A 21,962-nucleotide genomic window follows, 5' to 3' on the forward strand; every position below is an offset into this window, starting at 1 on the left:
ACATCAAGATGAATCGCCGGGCATCGCACAACGACTACGCTCCGTCAGAGAACGACAACGACATCAGCCTCATGCCAAAGGGCGATGTATCATCACCGACAAGCTATGAAGATACACAAGCCGCAGACATCCCTCTACCGAGTCTCAACTTGGACAGCAAGAAGTTCTCTACAGCCGGACCACGAATGTCGACGACTACTCGTCCAGATGAGCGGAGATCCACCATCATCAGCCCTCAGAACTTCGTCCCCCTCTCCATGCGGGCACTATATTATTCCGTCCAAACCCCCCCGGACTCACCACTGGAACCGATTCCCGACGGACCAGCGAGTCCCCAACCGCGCCGCTTCAGCAATCCAGGCACACGACTCGTTTTAGATCCGAATTTCCCCAGTCCTCAGCCCTCACCACAGGAGTACCTGCTCAAGGTCCAAACGGCGGCCTTTTGTCATGACGAGGTGCGTCTGTCAACAGCACTGAATCCGCAAAAGACCACGCCGCAGATCCCGCTGCATAGTATTTGCGGGACGGTGGTGAGTACACCGTCGCAGGATGACGAACGGCCGGGGGGCCCGAAGTTTCAAATCGGTGATACGGTCTGGGGTGTCACGAGCTATGTGCGTGATGGAGGCGCGGCCGATTATGCCTTGGCGACTGAGGTCGAATTGGCTGGGAAACCGGGAAATATTGGGGCTCAGGAGGCGGCGGCGCTGGCTCTTCCTGGATTGACGGCCTGGCAGGCACTGTTTCGACATGGGGAGATTGAACTCAATGATAAAGATAATGGCCATGGCCATGGCCATAACTATGGCTATGGTAATGGTATTGGAAAGGGAAAGGAGAGTCAAGGAGGGTATGAGGATGGTAGAGAGGCTCAAGCCCATCATTCCGCTGGCAGCCCAGATACTTCCTTGGGAGAAGCCCTCCAAGGATCAAATGGCAACAAGCATAACGGGGGAAATGGTCAAGGAATTTTCAAGACAAACATATTCAATGGCCATTCGAATGGGCAGCAGCACAGTGGTCAAGGTGCGAAGAGGAGCATTTACGCCGAAGCATATGGGAATGGGCACCGTAAAGGAAACAGCATTCACCAGGGCAATGGCAAAGAAAACGGACACAGCTGGTTGAGAAAGAGCGTGGACAATATCAACAGTCTCGTGAAAACGGCGAGTGCCATGACCATGGGCAGTGGGAGCACTAATGGCAGCGGTCATCCAGATGGAAGTAGGAAAAAAAGTGGCAACGGAAACGGAAACGGAACCGGTCGTCAACACGGCTTTGGAAGACGTCGAAGCACCTGGCTGCGCACAAACGATACGAGAGGCAGAAGAAGAGGCTCCCACGGACAATTACGCGTGCTGATCACCAACGCTCGCGATAGCGAAGTCGGCCGGATCGCCGTGCAGCTTCTTCGCGCAGAGCCCATCTTGGGCAGCTCCAAACGACCATGGATCTGCGTCACCTGTGCGAATACCGAGGACGAGATTGTCCGGGGAACCTGGGACGTGGACGAAGTCATTGTCCTGCCGCGGATCCCTGAAGCCGAAGATTGCGAATTTGCAAAGATTTTCCGTGCCCAGCGATGGGATCCCGTCGATGTCGTTGTTGATTGCGCGGGAGGAATTGTCTTTCAACAAGTCCACTCGCCTGCTGTTGTCAAGGATGGTGGTGCCGTGTTGACGGTCGTGGATCCTTGGCCAGCACAAGAGGCATCCGATTCGGATCCGCAAGATACGCTGGGTCGAAGGAAACGTGGTCTCAAGACGATGTTTGTGCCGGTGAATCCGGATGGTGCGTCGCTGGTTCGGATTGTAGACCTCGTGGAGCGCAATATGGTGCGAGGGAGACCTGAGCAGGTCACGGATTTGGTGCATGCCGATCGACTTTTGAGGGATCACGCCGTGGCTGCGGGTGCTGCTCGCCGTGGGGCGATGATGGTAGTCCGTGTGAATTGAATCTTGTGCGATGAGAATGCAGCAAGAGTCTTTGGGAATGTTTCCAATATCCAATTCGGGTCTCCTCACAGCTGAGCAAGGGGCAGAGAGGGGAATCGTTCGCGGAAATTGATATCGTGTCAGTATTATGATCTGTCTTATTATGAATCTAGCAAGACGAATGTTGCAATCGAGTATCTTTGTTATTTGTGGGCATGTGTCTTGTCAACGGAGTATTTCTAACATGAAATAGATACAGTCAGCTAGGTAGGGTTTATTGCTGGCGGAAAGATACCTATGGACCTATGAAACTGCGCCTGAAATGGACAGTGTCAACGGGCCAGCGAAGGTGACTGATGTCAGGCTTAGGAACCAAGGAAGGATATTACTTGACAGTCCTACCACTAAGTGGCAGTTCGAGTGGATTGAATTCATCATGAATGACCGCGGTATCATAGAAAAGGACTATGTATATATAGTCGTCAATCAATAAACAAAGACTCTGCAAAAAGTGAACAGTTTGCACCTCTCGAAACAAGCGCAGGAAATTATACGGCTTTGGCTATTCGTTTCCAGGGACCCATGGCCCATTGTGTAGTTCAAAGGTACCCGAAGGACCTTCGAAACCTTGAGCCGTGGAATTTGCAATGAAGCCAAAACTTAATTTGGAGATCTTACGAGAGCAAAACCATGCCATAGCTCGTATCTCGGCCAAAGCACGTCCAACGAGCTCGCTGTGTGTGGAAAGAAGGGGCTTGACAGACGGAGTGTGCACGGCCCAGAAGATTTCTGCGAAGGGTTCAATGTGTGCCACCGGCAAAAACAGCTGCGCCCCTGAGTGAGGCGATGCTCACATGCCGAGTGACTCGAATATCTCGCTGGAAAGAGCTCAGCAGCGATGCCAGAGATCGATCAAAAAAGGGCCTTTGCCGACGGGGCTTGCACCATAAGCTCCAGGGCCGTTCGGCGTCAATCGAGCTGCCCAGTTGCAATGTTTGAATGTATAAGAATATTCTGCGCTGATTATGGTATTCCATTGAGATTTCTCCTTTTCACTTCTCACCACCTCTTCGGCGCAGAAATTTCGGTGCGTGAGAAAGATGCACTGACGGTTTCTTTTCCACGTCGTCGTTGAATCTCCTTGATACCGGTGCGATCCGTGACTGTCGTCGCGTTGATGATATTGTCGAAATCCTCATCCTCGCTTCCGGCGGACCCCGATTCAGCGTCCGAGTCAACGTACAAAGGCTGTTCGGGACGCGCGATCCTCTCCGGCTGTTCTTTTTCCGGGGCGGAGGGATTCTTAAACGCTTTGGATTCTAGAATCTTGCGCCGAATCTCAGCCATTTGTTCTTCATCCTCGGAGTCGTCCGAAATGGCAAACGGATCTTTGTCTGCTTCGTCTTCGCTTCCCTCCTCAGCTTCACTGTCGTCATCACTGCCGTCTTTTCCCCTCTCCTCGTCGTCCTCGTCGTCTTCATCGTCGTCTTCATCGTCGTCAGAGGGGTCGTGGTTCAAAGGCTGGCGATTGGTATTGCCAACAGTCCATATATCGTCAGCGCCCTCGACGCGGCTGTCTTCATATTCTTGCTCAATCTTGGCCAGCCATTCCTCTTCCGTACGTTTCACATCCTCCTCGCTTTCACAAGCCGCATAGCGGTCGAGGAGTTCTGAGTTGATTTCCAGGAATGCTTCCCCGTATCTGAAATTCTTCAAAACCTCCTCTGCCCATTCTCGGTGACCACAAATGTAAAAGCAAGCGGCCAAAGCCTCAACGCAGTTTAGACGCCACGGCTTTCCGTAGTTGACTGTATTCGCAGCAATGAGATAGGGAACTGTTTGCTCAATAGTCTGATTAGTATCCAATGCTCGAGTCATGATTTTGAATAGCAGCCAGGGACATACGCAGACGCTCGCATTTTCCACCGATGCGCGACCATGGGACTTCTTTGACTCGTACCCAGGAGCACTCCACGACTGCAGCACCATGTTGTTCCATCAATTCTCGGTCGGCAGGGGAAACAACCTTCTTCGCATTGGGTCTAGCCATCCAGGTGTCAGCAGTCTGGAGAATTTGGGCAAGAACTGGCGGGGTCAGGCGCATACGAAACGATCACGCCTGGGAACCGCTGTCCGATGTGAAGCTCACGCATCAACCCCAGCTTCATAAGGCGCTTCCCGGAACATCTTTTCGGGTCGCAGTGCCCCATATCCCAACAAGCAGCTCGGAATGCAGGTCGCGAAGAAGGCGCTGCGTCATTTGCATCGCCGCGGGGCACTGGTCGGGAGCGGGGGTTCGACGGCTTCTTGCCTCCTCGAGAAAAGTTGTCCTTTTTATGACGGACCATTGTTGCGGTCTTTTGAGTTCTGTTCTGCTTGTCAAGGTGTCGGTTGGATACAGGTGAAGACGTCTGGAGGTGGCGTGTATGTGGAAGAGCGGCGTGCTCGAATCACAAAAATTTCCCTGTTGAAGCGCAAGCGCCACACGTGCAGGCTACTCCGCCCGCGCAACGAACTAGCCAGCTTCCACTACTGCGGGGGAACTGTCGGATCACCTTTTCCACATCGAGGGGCGCACTGGAAGCTGGTGAAGGCAACATCTTTGCATTACACGTGACATCTGCTCAGATCTACTTGTCTATTCACCCCCCCAACCGTCATCCTGGAGGCTGCTTCCGCACGCATGGCGGCTAGGGACCGCTTCGGTGCCTATGCTGAGCCGGGGCTAACACCGCTCCAGCGGGCAATTCGTGAGTCGAGTCATGGATTGAAAGTCCATTCATGATCCAAGAGAATCCGTCTGCTGACTTGTTGAATCTTGCAGGAAATGCCTGCGATCCACAGAATTACGAGCCGAACCTGGCCCTGAACCTCGAGGTTGCCGACCTGATCAATTCCAAGAAGGGCAATGCGTGAGTCGCAAATGACACAAGCTACAGATGAAGCGCAAACGCAATCTTACGGTTAATTTGGCAGACCACGAGAAGCTGCAGTTGAAATTGTTCAGCTCATCAATGCCCGCAATCAAAACATAGCCTTGTTGGCGCTGGCGGTATGTTGAAGCCGTTGGAACGAGCTGAGCCGAGCCGTGCAAATGACCAGGATAGTGCTAAAAGTGACTTCTTTGGCCTGTGTAGCTTCTTGATATTTGCGTGAAGAATTGTGGCTATCCATTTCACCTACAAATCAGCACGAAAGAATTTCTCAATGAGCTAGTGCGAAGGTTTCCAGAGCGCCCGCCGATGCGCGCCTCGCGAGTACAACACCGCATCTTGGAGTCGATTGAGGAATGGCGCCAGACCATTTGCCAGACATCGCGTTACAAGGAGGATCTGGGCTTTATCCGGGACATGCATCGTCTTCTTCTCTACAAAGGCTACGCGTTCCCTGAGGTCCGCCGTGAAGATGCGGCGGTGTTGAATCCCAGTGACGTAAGTGTGCAGGGCTTCCGTTGCGGATTGAGATATATAGTATACTGACAATATGGACTCAGAACCTTCGTTCGGCCGAGGAGATGGAGGAGGAAGAGAGGGAAGCGCAATCCGCCAAGCTTCAAGAACTTATTCGACGGGGCACACCTGCGGACCTCCAGGAAGCAAACCGGTTAATGAAGGTCATGGCCGGATATGACAACCGACACAAGACTGACTACCGTGCGAAGGCCGCAGAAGAAGTCGCCAAAGTGCAGCAAAAGGCAAAGATCTTGGAGGAAATGTTGCAAAGCCATCAGCCCGGCGATGGCGCCCCGCAAGGAGATGTCTTTGAGGTCAGTTGTCTGTCGATGTCACTGTATAGGCACAGCTGAACTAACGATTACGCCTACAGGAGTTGGCCAATGCGCTGCAAAGTGCGCATCCCAAGATTCAAAGGATGTGTGAAGAGGAGTCGGATGACCCAGAGGCCGTGCACAAGCTCCTCGAGATCAATGACAGCATTCACCGCACGATCGAGCGCTACAAGCTCGTCCGCAAAGGCGAATTTGATGCGGCATCGAAGATCCCTAAGGGTACTTTGGGCACCACCACCGGAGTATCAAAGAACGCCAACAATGAGTTTTCTCTCATCGACTTCGATCCCGAACCCACGTCCAGTTCCAACGGGCAAGCTGCCGGATCGTCGGCCCAACAAAATGTGTTAGAGAACGACCTTCTTGGACTGTCCCTCGACGAAGAGGTACCAGCCCTGGGAAGCGGGATTTCATTGGGTACCTCAAGCAGTAAGTCAACTTGTCCATCTCACATGGATGCAGGCATTAAAGATTCTTCTTTTTTTCTCTAGCGGGCTTCCCTCCTCTGCAAGGCGGCTCAGGTCCAACGACAACATCCACACCACCTCCCCAGCAGGCCACTGCTCCGGCCCAACCCAATTACGATATATTCGCATCTGTGAACTTGTCTCAGCCAGGGTCTCAGTCCTCTACGCCAGTTCCAGGTGTCTTACCTAACTACCGGCCGACTGCGACTCCTCCGCAGGCGGCAGATCCTTTCGCGGCGCTGGTCTCAGCCAGCCCTCGGCCGAGACTCGGACCCTCTCAACCACCGACAGGGCCAAGCCAAGCCGGGGGTATGTCTTCATCCGCGCTGCTTGACCTGGCAGCGGATGTCAGTACTCCTTCTCCGCCGCAGGCTGCAACATCACAAGCCTCGGCAGAAGATGATGAGTGGAACTTTGCATCGTCGCTCCCACAGAGCAACACCCTTCCTTCGACCAATAAAATCCTTGTCCTCAACTCACAACTCCGTATCGATTTCGTGGCTCGTCGTCTCCCTAGTGCGCCTCGGCAGATCTTCATCCAGGCTGTCTTCTCAAACACGACTACTCAGCCCATCGGGGAATTACATTTCCAGGTCGCAGTGGAGAGGGTAAGCGTTGCTGGTCTTTCCAAAATTGTACCATGTCAATCAATTAACTCATCGGTCTCTAGGCCTATACACTCCAACTACGCCCACAGTCTGGCCGTGAAGTCGCGCCACAGCAACAGTTTGGCGTCAAGCAGGAGATGGTCCTTGACGGAGTTGATCACGGAAAAGGGAACTCGGTCAAGATTCGCTTCAAGGTTTCCTACAAGCTCGGTGCCGAACCTCGTGAAGAGCAAGGCATGGTGCCTTCCCTGGGAGTCGCATGAGGATGTAGATGTTGATTTTTCTTCCCCCTCACACTCTTTGCCCATGCATTCTTGACATGTCTCACCGAATGACTGGCAGCATGGCGACAGCCCCGAGATGGCCGGAATGAGTGGTCGAGGATCACTGGACTCCAATCTTCGATACTCACGCTGGGCTCTTCGATTGAGACAAGGCATCCCGTTTGTTTTTTTGTTTCCACTTCACTTTGAGCATGAATAGTAGTCTTGGTGCGTAGTTTCTCCCACATCTTGCAGCGAGACTGTGATGGTCAGTGGCATGCGCGCTACCTGGTCTCGCTTTGCTGCTCGTCTTCTTTCTCTTGTTCTCGTATAATAGACTGTCGCCTGTGTTGCCCTGCGTTTTTCCTGTGCCTTGACTCTTACATGTCTGCTCCTCTTCGTCCTAATCAACCCGAGCAATTCAATCTTTTCTTTTTCTTTCTTCATCGTTGCAATTCTTTTGGTTTTTTTTTTCTTTTCTTTTCTTTTTGAACTGGTCACCCGGTACAAGATACCCTCACGCTGGCTTGGGACAGGCGCTCAGCATCGCCAGCTACCTATCTGCTCAAGTCTGCGTCATACCTGCAGCGCCTCCCGTCCTCTTCACCGTCACCTATATCTAGTTCTGCCTCGAACGCCTAAGTGGGTCATTAGACTCCAGTATATCCGCCACCCGCATGAGAGCCTTGGGTACTCTTCCACATTTGCGACATCCATATTGGATAGTGTCTCAGCAATGAATTGATTCTTCTCTCCCGGAGTTCAGAAAGCCATTCCCGGGGTGTGTTGGTGATCACCACCCCATCTTATCGAGCGCTCGTACGACGGATGTCGCTCATCCATCCGGAAACCGTCCAGGAAGACCGTCATCTCGGTACCTGGGTTTGAGGTACGATAGAGTAATACTGTAAGGTGTACAGGAGAGCGTAGCGGATTAAGTATAGAGGCTGTCCATGTCGGCACTGGGTGGGGCCCAGTGGCTGAGATCGCAATCCGGCCGAGGCAGGCAGCGTGGGGCTCAAAGTGGAGCCTCATGACATGATTTGAATCAAAGCCAGGCGGGAGTCCCCCCCCGGGTCAAGTCTGGTGTCTGTGAGAAATCCGCGCAAGACCCCCCAAATCATCCATGGAATGTAGGATCTAGATACTGTACTTTTGTTGAAGTGGACGCATTTGGTCAACGGGGTGGGGGAACTGTCACGGTGATAATGGTGGAAGGTGGTGGGTGTTCAAATTTTCTTTTTCTTTTTGATTTTTTAGTTGGGTTCACTTGGTAACTTGTAGCTTGTAGCCAGTGGCGAAGGAGTAAGCTATTGTTGTTTTCGCCTGTAGGGCCATATGTACCTACAGTTGGAGGTACCCTTGGCACTGCATTGGATCTGAATTTACCTTTTCTCTAGTGTTGCGCTATGGCAGCGCTAGTGTGTATTAGATTAACGCGTGTCGATCGGAGACTCTCCGGTGCCCTAAAAAAAAATCCTCCCGAGATTGGGAGATCGGTCGCAACATACATCATATGTATCCGTCTGGAGAGGTAGTGGGAATGGTTGCAATGCTCTTTCCAACGTTCAGCTTTCGTTGGTCACGCTTGTCCGTGCAAAGAGGTAGACGGGACTTTGTATAGTCTATTGTACAAAAAAAAAATCAATTGGCTGCGATTTCAATACTGTAACTTCTCTTTTGTTTTCTTGTGTTTTCTGTCCCTCTCTCTCTCCCCCCATTCCCTCCTCCTCTGTGACAGGAATCTTTTCTTTTGAGATACCTTGGCGACTCAAAGCTCTCTATCGTCACAGTGGAAAGAACTTCTTCTTCAGCGTATCCAGATGCCCTTGTTCGAGAACCCCGGACGCATGCCAGTTGCAACTGTCAGACCACTGTCGGACGGTCCACTGTATCCAAAATGTTCGTACCACTGTACTCTGCCTTCCCACCCCCGACATCCGCAAAGGTCGATCGATCCGCTGTGGAGCTCATCCAGACATCCACTCATCGTTTCAATTTTTTTCTGGTTTTTATTTGATCTTACTGTTCTCCACCGTTCGAGAGAAATGACGCTCGAGTACGGTACGAAAGTCCGGGTTTGGAAATATCGAACGAGAGCCACCAGAGTACGAGAGCGGTGACAGGACTGTAGTACTTGGCAGTTTCTATGGGGTCGGAGGTGATGGTACGTACAGTCGTAGGTGGCATGTGGGAGTAATACTGTGTAGTGTGTACTGCGCATTGTGCAGGAGGTACCACTATAGACTACAGTTTCTAGGAGTAGCAAGTCTGAAGATGGGACCATGAAAAAAAAAAACTTTGTTTCTACATATCTTCGAAACCACAGTGCGTCTGCAGGGAGATACTATGGAGGCCCGTTCTAAATAATATGTCCGACATAGACCTTGTTTTTTACTCGATAGGGAATCACAACGTCGGGTCAGACCGAGAGGAATCCAGTCGGAGGTACAGAATTCCTTTTGTAGAGCCAGTCTCCGTGTGTCGACACCGAGGAACCATCAATCCCGCGCGTGGATGCACTCTGAGAGAGAGAGAGAGAGAGAGAGAGAGAGAGAGAGAGACTGACATTGTCCAATCAGTGACCGAACGTATGTTTCTCCGTTGAGATCGACCACGACGCTATCCATTTGAAACCGCCGACAGGACCGACTTGTGGCCCAGGCATAGGGGAAAAGGCTCGCACAACTCTTCCGTAAAGGGGAAATCCCAAGCCCTAATGTTCTGCACAAGGGGCATGTCACTGCCATCTGCCACAATTTTGAATCATCCCACGCTCCCACAACACAGTGTGGCTTCCACTCAACCTTGGATGGAGCATGAAAGTTTCTTCCCCTTCTCTCTCCTTCCCCCCACGCTATGGCCTCTTCTTTAGGGCATCAGCGCCGGCTTGAGATCCGGAGCCGCCGATCGGTTGCCCCATACCATTTGCTATTTGCCATGTCTCGGTGGCAACATATACAGGCTCTGGGCGCAAAGCCGGAGACCTTCTGTCTGCCGAGATAGCGGCGCGCATCTTGCAACGGCCGGCCGAAAGAACATCCTCGGCCCACCAGCATTCGGGCAGAGCAGACCATGGATAGTCCCGAATGGGTGGCAAAAGGCGCATCGCCAAGGACAGGCAGGGCTGCCCCGTTTCGATATTGGGTGCACAAGTGAGGCTGACCGTATCTTGAAACCAGCAGTAGCATACACCTGAAGAAGTGATGGGAACCTTTGATTTTTTTTTCCAACCTCAAAAATACATGATTAATCCCGAGCGATTCAAAAACAAAACGTTCCGACCCGAGAAGGGGGGAAAAGCCAAAATTTTCCAATGCGCAAGTGGCAGGATGGAGCAAAGCTGGTGGGCTCGAGGCTATCTCCGAGCAGCGACGAGATTTCGTCCGAGACGGGCTCTCGCCTGACAAGAGTCCGACGCATGGCGATAGGGACTTGGCACTAGAACGTTAATTGAGACAACCGACCAGCAGCCAATCCGGAACAACGTGCGCCTTGTCTCGGACACGATGGACCGGGAAAGCCTCCTCAATGTGCTCCAATCGTCCTGTTTCCATTGGACCCAAACGGCCTCCAGGGCTGTGTACGGGACGGTCGGACTGCAGGATGGTTACCAGCTGGACGGGCACATTGTTTTCATCCGATAGGCCCAATGCCCTGGTATCGCCTTCAACGCTCAGGCTAGCAACAATTCTCCGTTCGTCTTGGGAGTGTTGTTCTTCTTTTTCCTTCTTTGGGTCATCGCGGCTGGGGGAAGGGGGGCTGGCCTCTCTGCTCCGCCAAGGCTGACGCTTGGGGGGTGCGTCGGCCAAGGCATACAAGGGCCCCGTTTCCAAGACAAAAGGACCCCATCAAAAGCCACAGGGTGATTCTCTCAGAGGGGAGAGACGAAGAAGAAAAGAGATAGGTGGGGAGGGCCTTCAGAGATTCATCGTCAGTGGACAAGCGACATGTACCATATTCTAGAGGGGCAGCGGTCTTCGATCAATTATTGAGGGGGGCGCTCTTGCATGGGACATCCAAGATTCTGACGCTGGTTGTGGTCGATCCTTCTGTCGGCGGTGCTCGTCGACGGGTGCTTTAGAGTTGCTTCCACGCTACGGGCGTCGAAGCAATCTCCGCGCCTTGTCGGTGCGACCAAGAGAACCGAGGACCTCCAGCTCGTGCAGAGCGACCGCTCGAGAGCCCGAGGCTGCAGGAACCAGATCCTCAAATGTGGTCGGACCTCAAAGGCAAGGCTTGGGACGATAAGCTGAGAGCGGAGACCCCAATCCAGAGGCAATAGGTATCATGATGCGAATGGACGTGAAAATAAGCCACTTTTTTCCAGTATGTCTTTCATTCTGCAAAAGGAGTGAGATGGAAGTTTGTCATTTCCTGATAGTATACAATATAAAGTACGCAGTGTCTAGTATACAGTGCATAGTATACTATGCACTGTCGATTGGGTAGAGTACACTGACTAGACTCTAATATTCAGATCTTGCATAGTATGAGACAGAAGATAACAAGATGAACCGAGTTTGTACCACCTCATCTCCTCCGTCTTGCTGCTGGCCATGCGCTGCTCGTGCCGGATTCGGTCACGTGGGATTGGAACTCGACCGTTGCCCCTCGCCTTGCGTTGCTCTTGGCCCACGCAAAGGAGGATCCTTTCTCTCTCTCGTCCTCCCTATCTTGCTTCTACCATCACAGGAATTCCCAAGGGTGGCCTCTCCTCCCAATTTCCATAGTCCGTTACCACCCCGTCCTCTCCCGGGGGGGAAGGAATCAACTCGACCGCCTGTTTTGTGGTTTCGTGGGTACGCCCGCATTGGGAAGATCTGCATGGTGCCCATTTGCACAGTCGCATCGCGGGGGAGCGAAAGAGTGACCGTTCTCCACTCCCACTGATACCAGTACCGGTCTAGGCCTCTCTGCCCTCTTCCTCTGCTCCTTCTCAGTCCGGCCCGCAGGACGCCAGCTGGCCAAGGTTGGCTCTCTTCCAAAATGGCTTAGGGGATCCGGCAGACCCAATCACCTACCCAGGACGGCCCTGTTGGAACAGTGTGCAGACATCCCCCGTAGGTGCAGCTGGGGGGGAAACCTAAGGGGGGGGGGGGGGGGGGAAGGAGTCGAGGAAACCAGAACCCGGGTCCTGTTTTGGGTCTGCGGCGCCCAAAGTGACTTTTGAAGGGTCGAGTAGAATTCGTGCTGCCCACGCCGCATCAGCACACGATCGTATCCATCCTGAGCATTGCGCCATCCCACAATAGACCCGATCCAGGCATGGAGATGAAGCGTGGCAGAATCGTTGCCATCTATGGCGTTCCTCGCGAGCCGTACACCCACACGGACTACTGACAACGGGTCAAGTTATGAGAAGAGAGGGTGGGAACCGTGGCGCCATCGAACGGGCTCGCCGTGCAAATAGCGAGCCCATCGAAGGGTCCCGACAGACCCAACCTGGGCAAGTAGTGAGCCAATGGACAGTGGCCCGGCGCTTCCATGGATCAACTTCGCAGGAGACTTTTCACTGAGTCCCAGCTGCGATCGACTTGGGTCCCATGGATCCGGTCTCGCAAGCTTCTTTTGCAACTGCCCTCGTCCTGAGAGCTTCTGAGCCTAGAGGCCCCCCCCCTCTCTCTCCTCCTAGAAAGTCAAAAGAGGAAGCGGCCCTCTCAGAGTAGGAAACCTTTTCAGGAAAATCTCCAAACGGGCATCGGAGGTTGATATTACTATTATTTAATCTCCTCCCCCTCCTTCAACCGCACCTCTCGAATGTTCTTCGATCCTTTACTCATCATTTCACCTGGCATAACCTGAAGTCCTACTCCATAATACCTTCCTTTACTTGAATAATCATCCCTATTTCAGTCTCTCGCATATCATTATCGTCTCCGTCCATCGTTCAAGATGGCCTCGCCCGATCTCGACCAAGATATCTCGCCTGTACCCCGGTCTCGTGAGGAGAACCAGGAAAGGTAGGCCTCAACCCTTTCGTACTCCAAGGACAGGACAAGGAAAAACGAAAAAGCCAAAAGATGTCTCGAGTCTTGGACTAACTTACTCCCCCCCCCAGGGCGTTCATCGCTGCGTCGCGACGAAAGGACCGCAGTCTGGATGCTCGTCTTGAGTCAGCCAACCGAGCGTCGATGCTGCATAAGAAGCGGACAGGCAAGGCGTTCCACATCACCAAAGAGATCGTCGAGAAAGAGGCCATGTATGAAGAAGTCGATGAGCGCTACCAAGAGAAGCGCATCCGGATGTTGCAAGCACAGAACATGCAGATCGAAGAGCAATTCCATCGTCATTTGCTGGCTGCCTTTGCAGCCCGCAGTAACTCCAACTCGGCCGCGTCGTCCATCGCCAGCCGCCGGGCAAGCCTGGCACCGCATGCTTCTGGAGAAGGAAGCACTGCACGGAAGATGAGCCTCGACCTGTCCAACTTGCGATCCCCATTTTCAGCCGGCCTCGGGTCCGGCTCCCTGACGAGCCCCGTCACCACGGGGGACGGCTACTTGCTGTCTCCATCCACGACATATGACCCCAGCGGACAACCATATCTGGGCAACTGCACGGATGGCTCCGGTGCTTACTCGTCGCACATGGTCACTCCGGCAGCCCAGATTCCCGCGTACGCTATTCAAGCACAGACTCCCACGCCCACTTGGGGCCAGATGAACTGGGCCTCTTATCAACATCAGGTGCCCACTCCTTCTCAGACGCCAAACGACGCACACGCTGTGCGGATGTGGCAACAGCAGATGATGCAGCAAGCGCAAATGCCGGCGGACGCTGCCGCCGCCATCCAGATGCGACAATTCCGCGATCGCTTGGCTTCCGCACCGGAACTGCCGGTGCAGCACCTCGCTCAGCCCACGCAGCCCAGTCAACAACCCATGGCCCCGGCCGCCTCCATCTCGGGCCCCAGTGGCGGCCACGGCCACGGCCACTCCCGTGGGCACTCCCAGCCCAGTAATCACGCTCACAACCTTCAACTGCTCACGCAAGGCACCCACCTCACCCACTTGACACCCTCCAACACCGGCTCTCCGCAGGTTGAGACGTTCTCGGCGGAAACTCAGTCCACGCCCGAGTTCTGCCCCACTCCCAATACGCCCCTGTCTCCTACGGCGCTGGGCACAATGCAGAATAGCGGGGTGGTCTCTAAACTTGATGGGGATTTCGGCGAAGCACTAATGGTTTCTCATGAGGGATCTGATCCCGATTTTAATGAGTTCAGCCAGTTTGCTCACGGTCTACCCAGTGGTCCCAACTCTCTGTCAGATCGCGAACCGTTTGGCTTTGACGAGTTTGTCGCACTGGATGATTTTGGCACCGTTTCGTGCTAAACTCTTTACAGTGTGCATCTTGCTCTATCCGTGTTCTCTTCCTCTATTCTTATTCTCTTCCTCTATCCTTGTTCTCCTCCTCTATCCTTGTTCTCCTCCTCTATCCTTATTCTTTTCCTTTATTCTTCTTTTCTTTCCTTTTCCCTTCTTTTCTACTTCCTTTTGAGGTCTCAACCTTTTTTTTGGTTCTCTCTTTCCTTCCCACGGATTTTGAGTTCTTCCCTCTCCTTTTGGATCACGCTTTCAAGGTTTCATTTGAATGATTCCCCCTCCTTGTCTTCCTCTCTGTACATAGGAATTTCTTTTTTCCCCTTGGCTTGCACATTTTGCTTCGTGTATCATATGGTCTTGGACGACATAGTCTTTGCTGACACCTTTACGATCGGGAGCCCATTGCTCCCTGGAATTGATATTGTTATTATACTCACCTTGACGTTTCCGTACTCCTTGGGACGCGTAGATTCCCACATATTTTTGAAAGATGTGAACAGACCATTCTCTCTGGTGCGAGGACGATTAGGCTAGGTCTTCTCTCAAAAGACTTTGTGTTGAAATCTATTCTCCAGTTTAGAGATGATTACATTTTGGCCGTTCTGCTGGCCTCTGCAGCTTTCCTCGCCTCTTTCTCTGTGCTCTCGTATTTGCACGGGGAATTCTGGACTGCTCTCCGATCCCCTTCTTCTGCCCACGACTGATCGCCATCTCCAAAGGGGAAAAGAAAAGAACCAAATCATATCCTCTCGAGACTTTGGCCTGTACGTCCCCTCAAAGACCCATGATGAGCGCACCCATGGCCGGATTCCCAGGAACTGCAATCGCACGGTGTTGCATTCGCCACCACCAAAAGAGTGAAAAAAAAACGGGTCTTTAAAGTCCAACCTGATCCGGCGAACGGTGGCCATCTCCAATGCTCATCCTGAACATCTTTTCTCGGTTTTTGCCTTCCCCCCCCCCTCCTCCTCCTCCTCCTCCTCCTCTTCTTCTTCTTCTTACCCGCTGCGAGCCGATGTCAGCCTCCGCCTCCCTTCCACGGAACCAAATCTCACAGCTCTCGGTTGCAAACCCCTCGTTACACGCCGCCGATCTGGGATGATCCAGGCTCCGGAAGAGTGCTCACGATCCGTCTCAACTTTAAAACTGATCTTGAATTGTCCAATGTGCTTCCCCCCCTCTTCCAGTCATGGTTCTCTCTGGATCTACCCTTGACGTGACTCGCGGAAAGGCGTTTCGACACCATGGTTCCCACGCAGAGGGAGGAAGAGCTCAGGCCATGGCAGCGGGGAAAAATCCATCTCTTCACTGGCTTACTCTGATTAAGAATGAACAGTTTTCCGTTTGAGGGTGCTGATTTCCCCGACCAGTCTGGGCCCAATGATGCTTGACGGGGGAGGGAATGAATGATCAATGTGGGAAAAGAGAGTGATTCTAAAAAAGAGAGAGGAAAGAAACCAGAAGGCGATGAAAAAAGACAGAGAGTGACGAGGCAGCCCATAAGTTTCTGTGCGATCCTCTTCTCTACATTTTACCCTACAGGGTGAAGGGCCTCGTCTCTCTTCAGTCGTGTCAATGGCAATGACATTCCTCTTTGCCTCTTGCGGGTCTCAAGAGTCATGCAGTGGGACATTACGATTATCTCCATGGCCAGCAGAGTGACGTACTGCGTACCTCCTTGGGGTACGTTACTGAGTCAGTCACACGGCAGTGAACCGTTCAACTTGGGAATCAAGTTGTGCAGTGTCTCTGTCGTCACATACAACAACCTCAATTGAAAAAGGGGAAAAGAAGAGAAAAAAGAAGGAAAAAAAATCAATAATCACAATAATAATAACTCGTCTCCATCCCTTTTGGCTCTATCTCCAGTCTCCACACTCAAGCTCTAAGCCCCCCCCTCAAAATGATAGTTTGGCTCCTTACGATCGCATGCACCAATGATATCGAGTATTCCACCATATTCAATCACCTCTATCACATTAATCATGTCGAATGGAGGGGGGCTGAAAACAGCACAGACCGAATTTCATTCGCGAATGAGGAACCATATGAGTAGACAGAGTCGGATCCGGTTGAGGTTATTGGTTGTAAGGACAGAATAATTGGGTCCCCATTGATTTGTCATTTCACTTGACCTCTTGGGCTTTGCTTCTATTTCAGTTGGCGTTGATTGATTTGAATATGAATTTCGTTCGCGGTGGAGGGGGTTGACTTTACCATCTTACATGGTTGAATTTTCTCTCTCTCTCTCTCTCTCTCTTTAGGTCTAGTAGGGAGGGAGCTACAGTACAAAGGTTGCCCACTAGAGATAAATGATAGGGGACTCTGTATGCCCGGTTCCGCGTAATGGAAGATTCAGTAGATTGGTAGATCACTCCACTGAGATCGAGAAAGGTGACCAATTAATTTTATGATGAGATGGGTATTTGCAATATCTGCGCTGGACGGGCCCCCCAATCCTGCTTTGCTATCAGTCACCTTGACTATCGATATCTTTTCCTCTCTTTTCTTTTCTCTTTCTTCAGGGAATCAGCTGGAGGGAGAGGCTGAGGGAGTGAAAAACTTCTCAAGTGGACAAAGACTGGACACCAACCAGACCGATTGAGATATGAGCTTATTCCATAAACGAGGCGTTCCCGGCGGATTGGAACCATTGGGCACTAGGAAATTGAGGGGGAGGACGCAGTGTATGTACAACATGTATGATATTTTTATAATAATCATAGGGACTCGAGCCTCGCCTCGCCTACCATGTATGAGGAATAACTACCCCTAATTATCGAATAGGCTTGATGGTCCGGCGCGGTGCAAAAGTACCTCCCACGACCGGTCTGACGGTATAGATGTGAGGCAAGTCTGGGGAGAAATTTGAGTTTGTTCAAGGAATACGTTGGATTATCAAGTCACGAGGACGACCACGCGAGCATCAAAAAAGTTCAGCCGTCTCCGAGCAAACTCCCTTTGCCCCTTCTTCTGTTTTTTTGATCACTCATCACCTCGGACAGAAACGGTTTGGGTATGGGGTTGAATGGGCATCGTCAGGGGATGTTCATCATAATTGACTGAAGGATCATCGAGTATTGGAAAAGGGAATGAAACAGGGAAGTCCGTACTTTCCCCGCATTTCTTCGTCGGGGGTTCTCTCTCTCTCTCTTTCTCTGAGCGGAGAAAGTAGAGCGACGACCGAACCCCCCATGACCAAAAGTTCGATTATATTCTACCTCTATTTTTTCCTTTTAGCTTGCCTTGTGTTATCTGTCTCGATGCACTGTCACCCATTCTCACTCCACAGTTGGTGAAAGGAAGGAGAATGTGTCTCAGTAGCAACTCCACCACTTTCCATCCATTCTTGTTAAAATGTGCATTCAGGTCATATCACTTATCTCCACGATGCTCTCGCCCATTGAGAGGAAGCAATTCAGTGGGTGATCATATAGCTACGAACCTGTAAGTCCTCAGTGCCTCTGACCTCTGATCCAATAGAGTCCGGTTCTTGTGCTTCACCGGAATAGGAAACCCGGCTCGGCATTGCGGGGTTAAGGTTGCAGCTCCCGCACGGACCCTCTTACCCGATGCGCCACATTGGGTCCAAGTCTTGGCAATCATTTGCTCTTCTCTGAATCAGTGATCACTCTATCGAACATACCATCTGCTACAACTACTGTACAGTGTGAATTCATCATTTGAGTATAAACTATCCATTATATACTACATACTTTGTAAGATGCAGTATTTTCAAATTATGTACGGACTTGATACCTCCGGATGCATCTCTCGAATCCGATCGCCCCTCTTGATCGGCACCAAGTCAAGGTCTGCCCCCTTTGGACCCCGTGGTTGGTCCAGGATCCGAGCGGGAATCGTCGCCCGTGGATCACCCATGGCTGGAAGCCGACAGGTGCCAAATCAATGCGCTGTCAGGACTCTGGTGGAGTACGACTTGAGTTGGGAGTGCTGGTGTAAAAAGTTCAGAGGGGCTGCAGGTGCATGTACATAACCTCGCGCGGCTCGATATCTCAACCAACCATTGGCCAGGCTCACTTACCCTGTGCTCAACCACAATAGAGTCAAAGGATGGAAGAGCCGGAATCAACCAGTCTAGTAAATATGACTGGTACTAGTCATAGAAAATCTACGCGATAGACTCTCGAGAGCTCTAATGGATGATCGTCAGGCTGTAGATCCTGCACAGAACCAGCTGGAAAAGGACCGTACAGTATTCATCTTTTCCAAAGTAGGTAAGGAGCTTTGCCTATGAAGAGGGGGGAAACACTGATGGTGGCCGTTTACTAGTCCGGACTGTATACCCTCCTCCATTGGCCAAGTACCAAGTGCTGTAGATTGCCCTTGCAATAATCAGACAGTCTCCATCACTCTGACAAAGATAGGCACATCTATCCGGGTGTAGATACACACTCTGGATGGGTAATAGGCACAAAGTACAAAGTACAGACTACATCGAGACTCTTGGCCAGCCATCGGAGAGCCCTGGATTGGCTCCCTGTGGGATTCTGATCGAGACCACGTTTCCGAGCACTGTACAAGGTCAAGCCATCCGTCTAGACTCTGGGGTTGATCTGGATGTTTTCTGTTGAAATATCCCCCACGTGGTGCAAGGGATCTCCATTGCAGTCTAGATTGTATCAGAGTGCATACATAATGAGACCAGGCTAAAGTTCTAGGTCCATCTACCATCAAACTGGGAGGTGTTGCTCAGACCAAAGCGCAGACCTCGATAATTGAGTTAATGACCATGGGTCTTTGAGGGGCTAGGCCTACCGGCAAGATTAATAAGAGGTACTATAGTACTATCCATAGCGGACTATTCTTATCGCCGAAATCTAGAATTTCTATGCTTTTTTTATTTTAGAAAAAGAAAAGAAAAAAAAAAGAAAAAAAAAGAAAAACAACATTACAATAAATGAATGTATAACAAGCAACCAATTCTCAACATCCTCATCCACATTGAAAAAAAATCTCCATTCCTACTTAGTACCATTCGCCCATCTTCACCAGCGCGAGCGATCTGGGATCCAAAGGGGGAAAGGGGAATATCAGGCGATTTTCCGAGTAGTGATCAATCGTGCTAGGTAGTTAGATCCATAATACCATTTTTCCGACCCAGGCTGAGAAAGTCCAGATCGTTCTTTCAATTAGAGGGTGGCTGCCAGTCCCTCCCACCCCCATTTTCCTATTAGAGAAGAACTCCTGACCTTGGTAGTCTCTAGGGCTGGATTTGACTTGACATCTCGGCAGATTCCGCTCGCCATGGGTTCCTCGCCAACATGAATCGAACTGGCCAGACTTGGTTGGATGGGCCTGTGGGATCGGTATACTTGTATACAAAAACATCGTGATCGATGCATCTCAATGCATCTCTCATTCGATTCTCGAGCATCTCCCAGAATACCGGGATACTATCCCATTAGAGATCAACCAATCATGTCGCCGGTTCCAAGATTGGATCTCGTGTGTGTGTGTACGCACGCCTATGCGGAGATCGTACATATACAGCCGCGGGGTGATTTTGCGACTGAATTACCTATCACTTTTGATTTTTTGAATATTAATCAAATCATGAACTTTCCTATTCTTTGTCTACTTCCAAAACTGGCTGATAGTGGGACTGGGAGGGAGTTGACTATTGCACCATCGGGGGGGGAAGTAGACATGTGGTAGATGCGACATGCGACAAACTACTTTAGCATAGTATCAGCACAGTATAGACACACTATACATCTACACAGCACAGTACAAGACGACAAGAACAGGACAAATCTCAGGTGGGTGGTTCAAGTGGAGCAGCAGAGTGGAGGAGCAAAATAATAGGAGCCGAGACGAACCGAGTCTAGACTGGAGTCGCCCGGGGGGGGGGGGGGGGGGGGGGGGGGACCGTCTAGATGTGGAGGACGAGACAATTGTTGGAATTGATGGTAGTCATGGTACTAACTGGGTTGCTCTTCGATGGTGGTGGCGCCGCTATTTTGTATTATTCATCTCTTTGCCATTTTCCCGTGTGGGATAATAATAAGAATAATCATACTGATGACAATACTTTTCTCCCATGGCTTAATGTTCTTATTACTGTGTCACCGATGCATGGAATCGAAGGATCTGATGGGGTTTTGGGAGCACAGCGATTCGGTGATGAAATGCCAACAATCAGCCCAGGCCGCCAGATCAAATAGCATGGGGGGCTGGGTTGGAGGATCTTGGCGCAGTCTATGCAAGGCTGTTGGAACGGGGGCTATGCAGAGAACATTACGGGAGAAGTCTGATTCCTTCTTTTTTCTTTTTTTTTTTCAAAATGATTGCTTTGATCTACCCGAAGAGCATCTCTAGGTAGTGTCAAGGCGTGGGCTAGAAGCACGACAGGTATGTGGCCTGTTTACCATTTTGTTGTACTGTAAGCATAGTCGTGAACTCTCGATGGTTTGCATCTGTGGGAAGCTCAACGAATCAGGTTCTATCTTACCTGATACCTATTGTAGGTAGGTCAGTTTTCAGTCTCATAGATCACCTGGGGAAAAGTATTGCAAAAAGCTCAGATCATGATCAACGTAGGCACCCTTCAAGTTACAACAAGATGCTTACTGCTATTCAATTCTTGCAAGTACAACTTGGGTACCTACAGTACCTCCTCCATCCCCCATTCATAACGAGCCCCAAATGTTTTGTACGTATGCACCTCCTACGAACAGTACTACCAATTGCACCGTAGGTACAAGACACACCTCCGGCGTGAAGTACCATCTGATGTCCACTCAGATCAAGGGTTACTTAGGAAATTCCTGGCCACAACTTTTTACAAGACCGACCTCATCCTCGTCTCAATCGGGCAAAGCTGTCTCAATAACTAGGCAAAACGAGCCTCAGAGAGTGTGTATAATAACTACTTCCACCCAATACTCTGCATCTGTCCTACCCGATACCTCCTAATCACGAGCACAAGAATAAGGTGACTTTACTAAGGTCTCTCCCATATCCAAAATACCTACTACCATCCATTCGCTCCTCCGCAGACTTTCTCCAACCCCCGGCTCTCGACACTCCTGTTCCAGCGGGTGTCCGGCTTGGGAGGTCACAAATCCAACCCACGTCCCGTGGAAACCACCCAAAAAAAAACAGGTTGATCTCATCCGGTGGGTCGACGTGGACCGGTGCCAAAAGTTTAAACCGCTCACTTGAGGACCGAAACCGCCGCGTGTGGAAAGCGTCTGGGAAGCGAACGGTTTCCCGTCACTGAGTGCGGGCAGAGAGAGGGAAGACGGGAGGAATCTTAGGGAATTCAATGCAGTCGTGTCGCAGGATTTTCCTTGATTTGATTGTCTCGAACGGGTCGATCATTACGGACTACGGAAGTAAAGGAGAGAGGCCGGGAGGGGAAGCGGAACGGAGTAGGAATCTCGAGGGGAGACAAAGTCATCTTGGATCGACAGCAATCTCAGCTCGAGTTTCAAGTTTCAAAATTTCAAAAGTTCAGCCTTTGGACGGGAGGATGAGAGTTCCGCAGCCTGAGTAGAGAATAAGAAATAAAATGCCAGACAACAATAATAAACCCGCAATCCGGTTGCA

The 21,962-nt window shown here is 51.2% G+C and overlaps 4 protein-coding genes across 4 annotated transcripts; 3 read left to right on the top strand and 1 right to left on the bottom strand.

Annotated features, from left to right (window-relative positions):
- Positions 1-8: 8 nt before the first annotated feature.
- POX_e06706 (uncharacterized protein) lies at positions 9-1,958 on the top strand (the record flags this gene model as incomplete). Its single annotated transcript, XM_050115522.1, has 1 exon — positions 9-1,958. One exon carries the CDS (start codon positions 9-11, stop codon positions 1,956-1,958), a length of 1,950 nt encoding a protein of 649 aa, XP_049967982.1.
- A 1,038-nt stretch (positions 1,959-2,996) lies between these two features.
- On the bottom strand, positions 2,997-4,285 carry POX_e06707 (Ribosome biogenesis protein TSR3; the record flags this gene model as incomplete). The annotated part of the gene is made up of 3 exons (XM_050115523.1): positions 2,997-3,772; positions 3,843-3,979; positions 4,044-4,285. The coding sequence occupies 3 exons, from the start codon at positions 4,283-4,285 to the stop codon at positions 2,997-2,999; spliced, it is 1,155 nt and encodes a 384-aa protein (XP_049967983.1).
- A 335-nt stretch (positions 4,286-4,620) lies between these two features.
- POX_e06708 (ADP-ribosylation factor-binding protein GGA2) lies at positions 4,621-7,062 on the top strand (the record flags this gene model as incomplete). Its single annotated transcript, XM_050115524.1, has 8 exons — positions 4,621-4,687; positions 4,762-4,849; positions 4,914-4,989; positions 5,075-5,368; positions 5,431-5,703; positions 5,763-6,153; positions 6,216-6,799; positions 6,862-7,062. 8 exons carry the CDS (start codon positions 4,621-4,623, stop codon positions 7,060-7,062), a joined length of 1,974 nt encoding a protein of 657 aa, XP_049967984.1.
- Positions 7,063-12,957: 5,895 nt separating this feature from the next.
- Positions 12,958-14,396, top strand: POX_e06709 (uncharacterized protein; the record flags this gene model as incomplete). Its single annotated transcript, XM_050115525.1, has 2 exons — positions 12,958-13,025; positions 13,124-14,396. The coding sequence occupies 2 exons, from the start codon at positions 12,958-12,960 to the stop codon at positions 14,394-14,396; spliced, it is 1,341 nt and encodes a 446-aa protein (XP_049967985.1).
- Between the last annotated feature and the right edge of the window lie 7,566 nt (positions 14,397-21,962).

The sequence above is a fragment of the Penicillium oxalicum genome, chromosome V (genome assembly GCF_001723175.1).
Source record: "Penicillium oxalicum strain HP7-1 chromosome V, whole genome shotgun sequence".
NCBI lineage: Eukaryota > Fungi > Ascomycota > Eurotiomycetes > Eurotiales > Aspergillaceae > Penicillium > Penicillium oxalicum.